Source organism: Musca domestica, unplaced genomic scaffold (genome assembly GCF_030504385.1).
Source record: "Musca domestica strain aabys unplaced genomic scaffold, Musca_domestica.polishedcontigs.V.1.1 14, whole genome shotgun sequence".
Classification (NCBI taxonomy): domain Eukaryota; kingdom Metazoa; phylum Arthropoda; class Insecta; order Diptera; family Muscidae; genus Musca; species Musca domestica.
This window is the reverse complement of record NW_026712192.1, coordinates 10,400,365-10,407,744: the sequence shown is the minus strand read 5'-3', so window position 1 is coordinate 10,407,744 and position 7,380 is coordinate 10,400,365. Positions and strand designations below refer to the sequence as shown.

At 34.6% G+C, this 7,380-nt stretch overlaps 2 protein-coding genes across 2 annotated transcripts; one reads left to right on the top strand and one right to left on the bottom strand.

Annotated features, from left to right (window-relative positions):
* The first annotated feature begins 2,887 nt into the window (after positions 1 to 2,887).
* On the top strand, positions 2,888 to 3,936 carry LOC101900450 (tRNA (guanine-N(7)-)-methyltransferase). The gene is made up of 4 exons (XM_005190773.4): positions 2,888 to 3,083; positions 3,143 to 3,557; positions 3,617 to 3,718; positions 3,780 to 3,936. Exons 1-4 carry the CDS (start codon positions 2,980 to 2,982, stop codon positions 3,882 to 3,884), a joined length of 726 nt encoding a protein of 241 aa, XP_005190830.1. The 5' UTR covers positions 2,888 to 2,979; the 3' UTR covers positions 3,885 to 3,936.
* Positions 3,937 to 4,074: 138 nt separating this feature from the next.
* Positions 4,075 to 5,919, bottom strand: LOC101900987 (cyclin-L1). Its single transcript, XM_005190775.4, has 3 exons — positions 5,416 to 5,919; positions 4,475 to 5,353; positions 4,075 to 4,413 (listed from the first exon to the last, which is right to left on the bottom strand). The coding sequence occupies exons 1-3, from the start codon at positions 5,844 to 5,846 to the stop codon at positions 4,212 to 4,214; spliced, it is 1,512 nt and encodes a 503-aa protein (XP_005190832.1). The 5' UTR covers positions 5,847 to 5,919; the 3' UTR covers positions 4,075 to 4,211.
* Between the last annotated feature and the right edge of the window lie 1,461 nt (positions 5,920 to 7,380).

The following is a 7,380-nucleotide window of genomic DNA, read 5'->3' as shown; positions in this document are numbered from 1 at the left end:
ATATGTTATTTTTATTTCAAACCCTTCCATTTAATTCGATGCCGAACTCTACACTATTCTTTATATGTTTCCATGTATTACTTTCATCCTTTTTGTTTTCAGAAAAGCCATGGTTTCCAAATCCTGTAAACGCAGAAGAAAAAGTCTTCATGTTTTTCGATGTTCCGTGTCTCTTGAAATTGATGAGAAATCAATTTTTGTATACCGGATTTAAAGTAAATGACCAAACAATTGATTCAACAATAATTCATGAACTAGTAAAGCTGCACAAAAAGAGTGACAAAACAATAAACTTGAATCTGGTCGAAGAGCATCTAACAATTGGTGGTCAAGGTGTGTAGAAATTGAAATTTGAAATGATATATTTTGAAAAAATACATAATGCATATTTCTAGGAAAACATAGTATGAAACCAGCCACAACTCTATTTTCAAATACCACTGCAAGTGCACTACGGAAATATTTTTCATTAGGCATGGAGTTTTCTAAAGCCAGTGAGACAGCAAATTTTATAGAAATAGTTAATGATTGGTTTGATATTCATAATTCATCGTTAAAAGACTATTCCCAGATTGGCAAGGTAATGAAGAGATTTTCCATGTTTATGGTGTTGTATAATATCACAAATTTTATTTTTATTAGGAAGCCTATGGTAAAAAATGGGAAAAACAAAAGGCCGCTTTAGATAGAATGAACGATGTCATGTCAAAACCACTTGTGCCAAATAAAACTACATTGGAATTCTTTCAAAAAGGTGTCCTAATAACCAACAATTCATTGGAAATGCTTTATCAGTACTTGAAGAAACACGATTTTAAACACATACTAACGAGACGTCTAAACCTAGATGGCATTCAGCATTTCTTTGGTTTAATTCAGGAGAAAGATGCCAAAGATGAAACTCCGACACCACAAGACTTTAAAATAAAAATGCGAAAATATATATTGGGTATATAATATAATAATAATATTATTTATATAATAATATTCTATTCTTTGCAGCACGAAATGCCCAATTACTTTCGGGCAAAGCCTTCAGTGACACCACAGACTTGATAAAAAACAAAGATTCCGCCACTGAAGTGTCTAAAGTTAAACCACCAGAGGCAAAAAAATCCAAAAAATCAGCCAATTACAAGGACATCATTTCGTTGGCAACCCAAAAAGGAGATCTTGATGAGTTTAATGGTTCAATTTTAGAAGAAATTCTTCGAGGTGATATTTTTTGAGCTGGAAAATATTTGTGGATTTTTTTGAAATATCAGATATAAATTGCATGTGAATGATTTAATAAATTATTTGTTTCTTTTTCTTAAATGTACATATTTACAATATTCAATTTAACTGTAATGTAGTTTTTACGGAAAATGCGTTAATTTTAATAAAATTAACACTTATTGTTTTAATTCCAAAGTTTTTTTTTAGTTAATACAAGAATAAATAAAGAAATTTTGCTAAATGTGTTGGCTTAAGTCTAGTTCAGTAAAACTCTTCAAAAATCCGGGTAAAAAAAATTGATAATTTGACTATAATTTCCGAATCGAAATTTCCCGATCATCTGATTTTTTCGGATAGGTATTTTCATAAGCTCTCAAACGATACCTATATTGTCTATATCGGGTAAGTGGATCCGGGTCCAACCCGGACTTTCGGAAGAAAACTCTGGGGTCCCGGGTCCGTCCCCCAAGAAAAAAATAGTTTCCCGGAATCATCAAATACCTACCTCTGGAAAAAATTTCGAACCATTCAACCAGATTTGCAATAAAATAAAATAGATCTTTTCACGGCCGGATTTATTTTAAATTCAGTGTGGATTCTACATACTAACGGAAAGCATCACTGGGTATAGCAATAGTACAGCATTACTACTGCGGTACACTCTCAAGTCGCAAATATTTCCGCACTCATTATATTATACATACGGGACGGGCCGAACTTTGAATACCCTCCACCATTTAGAACGAATTTGGCAATTTTCATAAAAATGAAATATGGGGGCTATACGAAGACGTGGACTGGCACAGACAATTTTCTGTTTTAATCTGTAGTATCCATTACGAACTTCAAATACCAAAATTTAAAACAATTCCAGGTAATAATGTCGCTAAAATCGTCAAAATACCGAATATCGGGAGGTATCGTTATATGGGGGCTATACAAAGACGTGGACCTGCAAAGACAATTTTCTGTCAAAGGCTGTAGTATCCATTTCGAACTTCAAATACCAAATTTGAAACAATTCCGATGAATATTGCCGCTAAAATTATCAAAATACCGAATATCGGGAGGTACCGTTATATGGGGCTATACCAAAACGTGGACCTATATGGCCCATTTTCAATACCAAAAGTCCTGCAGACATAATATACATTTGAGTAATTTTTTTTTTATCAGTCTACTTCAATTCAATCGGAAGCTAGAGTGATTTCCACAGACGGGCGGACATCGCTAAATCGACATTGAATTGTATGCTGATCAAGAATATATATACTTTGTGGGGTTTAAAATGTATATTTCGAGGTGTTACAAACGGAATGACAAACTTGATATACCCTCCATACTATAGTGGAGTAAACAAAACCAATTGTTGCATGTTTAAAAGTCTATTTGACACAATACGACTCTAATATAGAGTTGCATTTTCTTAGTTTCTTTAAAGTTGAACAACCTTTGTTATTGAGCACAACAAATATTAGCTGAGCGGATTATATATGCTCTTAAAGGATAATCTAAGCTCACAGGATCTATTAAACCCAATGGGTTAATATTCAATTATATTAAAAAATGCGCTATTATCAGGTAATTATCAGATAAGTAAATATGGTTTTTATATTTACAGTGAATTTTAATATACGGTGTGTTATCATTCCACAGTGAATAGATAATTTACACAAAAGAAGAAGAATACCACCATCACAAACATTAGAAACGTGGGCTCCAAAAAAACCTATTAGTTGTTGATCCATAAACAATGTAAAAATGGCTCCAAGTAAAGAAGAGGAGACAACTTTATCCTTACCTCAAAAAAGATATTACCGTCAACGGGCTCATTCAAATCCAATAGCAGATCATTGCTTTGATTAGTAAGTTAAATAATATCGATCTGGAAAACGTTTACTCAAAAGCCATTTTATTTTATTAGTCCAGCTCATCCAGATGATGTACAATGGAAAGATCTATACCCAGAGTACGATGCATACAATCCCCCCAAAAAAGTGGAATTTGCCGATATTGGTTGTGGTTATGGTGGTTTTCTAGTTACCCTAGGTGAAATGTTTCCCGACCGTCTAGCCATTGGCATGGAAATTCGTGTAAAAGTATCCGATTATGTGATGGATCGTATAAAAGCATTACGTTCTTTACATCCTGGCAAATATAATAATATTGCCTGTATACGCACCAATGCCATGAAGTACCTGCCTAATTATTTTGTAAAACATCAACTGGATAAAATGTTCTTTTTGTATCCAGATCCACATTTTAAGAAAGCCAAACATAAGTGGCGCATTATTAATCAAGCTCTGTTATCAGAATATGCCTACGTTCTTAGAAAAGGGGTGAGTGATAATGACATATTATTTTGGCGTTCATTCTTAAGGAATCCATGTATTTCTAGGGCCTTGTTTACACAATGACTGATGTTGAGGATCTGCACAAATGGATTGTAAAACATATGGAAGAACATCCGTTGTTTGAACGAGTTTCTGCAGATGAAGAGGTAGGTTATCTGTAAATGAATAATTGTAAAGCATTTGATTAACAGATACTATCTATTGCAGGCCAATGATCCCATTACTCCCAAGTTGTATCAAAGCAGCGAAGAAGGTGCTAAAGTTGTGCGCAATAAAGGTTCACATTTTTTGGCCATATTTCGTAGGCTATAAGAAATTTGAAATTGATAAATATTTAAATAAAAAAGATTATTTTCTACTAAAATATATTTGTTTTGTTTATTTCTGATGATGATTATAGAACGGCTTGTGAAAATATCCACAATTCTCTGAAAAGATCCCATAACTCATAATTTTCATCATGAAATTTGTGCTGAAAAAAAAATTAAAAACCTTTTTCTCGTTTAAGTTTTATATACATTTAGTTTTATTTTCAGAATTTAGAAAAAAATGAATAGTCCTCTCTGAAATAGAATCGTTAAAATTATCCCGCACACTTTAATCAGTTAACTCAAATATCTCTTGATCATAAATAATATGTCAGCGTTTCCGGTTTCTGGAATCTCTAGATGTCTCACGGTGAGAATCACGATGTGAATTATAACTGCTATGATGATGTTTGCCTGCAGCCGATGAAGACGAATGATGGTGATGATGATGCATATTGGGACGTTTGTCACGATCGTCGTACTTATCACGCCTATCCATATACTTTTCAGCGTGACGTTCTCGGGAAGATTTCCTAAAAGAAAAAGAACAATTTATGTATTGATGCGTAACATGTATATAATGTAAATCGGAACCTTTTGCGATGTTTGGAATGTGGTGAACTAGATGGAGATCTCGAATAGTTACGAGACTTTTTCTTGTTCTTGAGTGAAGGAGGCGATCGGTCTCGCTCCCGTTCACGTTCTCTTTCACGTTCACGATCTCTGCCACCGCGATCACGTCGAGACTTCTTGTAACGGCTTGCCGAAGTCGAACGAGAACGTGACCTTGATCGCGATCTAGATCGTGTGCGTGAACGAGAACGTGATCTTGCGGTACGTCGTGAATCTCTTGATCGTGAACGAGATGGTGAGCGGGACTCTTTGCTGGGTGACTTCTCATTGGGCAGTGGAAGAGGTACAGCTCGTTGTATAAAACCACCCCATGCATTGTGAGAACCATTATTACGGTCCACCGTGGTAACCGCTGGGGGAGTATGAGTTTCTTTACTTTTGTTTCGTGATTCTATGTAGCGTTTTTTCAACTCCTCAACGGCAGCTTCAAGTTTTTCCACATTCGGTTTGCCACGAGTATACAACTCCATTACACGATAACAAATGTCAATGATATCATCCTCATTCACCTGGAAAATGCCATACCACGGATTTGGATGGGTTGGCAGGGCAATATTCAACTTCCTAGCACTCAAATAAATGCATGCACAAGCAATTGTCTCTGGGTTATAACGCATAAAGACATCTGTACGCAACGAATCATTCATGAAATTCCAAGACATTTGCATTAGTTGTTGATGCTTCTCATATTTTAGCACCTGCAGATACATAACAATCAATTTATGTGGATGTTTAACGTGAACACAAAAGCCCAATTCTTTAAGTACACGACGTTCTGCTTTAATAACTTGAGTCTTTAGATTGGTATAATATTGATCCAAAATCATGGGAGTAATATCTCTACAAAAAAAAGAGGAATTCAAATAGCGCTAACGGATTTGTTGTTATTTCATTCTACTCACTTTTGCGCTCTCACTTGTTTGATGTGATGGAAAACATTGATTACATCGCGTATCCGTCTTGGGGCTTCTTCGATTTTTGATGCCAAACATACACAACTCATGGCCACAGTTTCCATGTTGTGACGCACAAAACTTTTGGAATAAAAAAATCTCTGAAATATTACTTGACCTGTGGCCATTGCCACTTGGGGCAACTTCAGCAGGATTCCAGCTGTTTGTATCAATTCACATCCCAATATACGTAAATCTTTTTCAGTTTCAGCATCCAAGCCATCCAAATGTGATGGAGTCTCATCAAGTTTTGATTCCGGTATCAGACTGTTTTCCAATGTCAAGACGATTTTATTATACAAACGTGGAAACGCCGGTTTGGTTTCTGTTGAATTTGCATTTGCAGTCTCATTATTGGCATTATTATTTGCCATAATCATCTTTTCGATATAGGAATTGTCTCAGCTCCCAGCTCCTCGCCAACTGAATTGTTAACAAATGCATTCACCAGAAATGATAGCAAAGAAGGGTTACCTAAGTCGAAAAAAGAAGGCTTTATATAGGCCCGGTCCACACACTGGTATTTCTATGAAAAGAATATCACGAAAGTTGGCGTTTTTAACTGAAGCTCTTGAGACGAAAAATACATAGTTTTAAAAAAGTTTCATGTAAATACTTTCATGAAATTACTCGTGTGGATATTTTTTCCAAAAATAAAAATTTAATTATTTTTCCATTTGATTTGTTTATACCATAAATACATTAAGGTGGGAATACATAAAGCACTTATTTGGCTGGCTTAAGTCATTGGCTGGCTTCTTCGAAAAAAAAAAACAAAGGAGCCTAGGGCCGAAATCAAACTAAGTCAAGCTAAAATTCCTGTGTTCCTTTACGAAAAAGCCAGCCGATGACTTAAGCCAGACAAATGAGCGCTTATGTAATCCCATCTTTAAGCATCTTCTTAAAAGCGCAATTTGGCTGACTTCTTCGTAGATAAACACATGAGTTTTAGGTTGACTTATTTTGATTTTGGCCCTAGGATACCTTGTTCTTTTACGAAGAAGCCAGCCGATGACTTAAGGTGAAAGTACATAAAAAGCTTTTTTGACTGGCTTAAGTCATCAGCTGGTTTTTCGTAGAGGAACAAACGAGCTTTAGGTTGACTTAGTTCGATTTCGGCCCTAGGCTCCTTTGTTCTTTTCCGAATAAGTCATCCGATGACTTAAGCCAGTCGGAAAAGCGTTTTATGTATTCTCACCTTTAAACCAGTCAATGAAGCGTTTTGTGTATTCTCACCTTAAAGCTACAAAAACTACGAAAAATGTATGAAAAGTCAAACTTTCTTTTTAAAATATGCTCTGTTTCAGAACCTGCAATAATCTACTATTTTGCAACTTTCTCGATATCAAAATGGATAATCGGTTATCGTAGTAAAAACTTTTACTTTCTTGCAGTTCTGGAATAGACCAAATTTTATTATTTTATGCACACATTTTATATATGCTCTGTTCCAGTACCTACTAGTTTTGCATTTTTATCATAAACAAAACATTTATAGTAGTAGAAATTTTTACATTCTTGCAGTTCTGGAACAGAGTCAACTTAAATATGTCGTGAGCAAGCATTGTACAATAATTAACGTGTTTTAAATGAATTTTTATAAAAGGTATAAAATTTATCTTTGGTGATTCATCTATTGACAGTATATAATAGTTCCATATGTTTACAGAAGTTAGATTGAATTAAGATATTGTTATTTAGTTATAAAACTTACGATCACAGTATTAAAAAAAGCTTCATATAAAAATAAATTCAAATATTACAATACTTAGAGTATGGGCAAAGACATAGAAGTATAAAGATAGGACAAGTCAGAGTCAAAATATAAACACCAGGTGGATTTACCTCTGTTGTTACGATATCATAACAACAGTGTATGTTAATTACCAGGAGTGAGAAAATATTTAGTCTCTG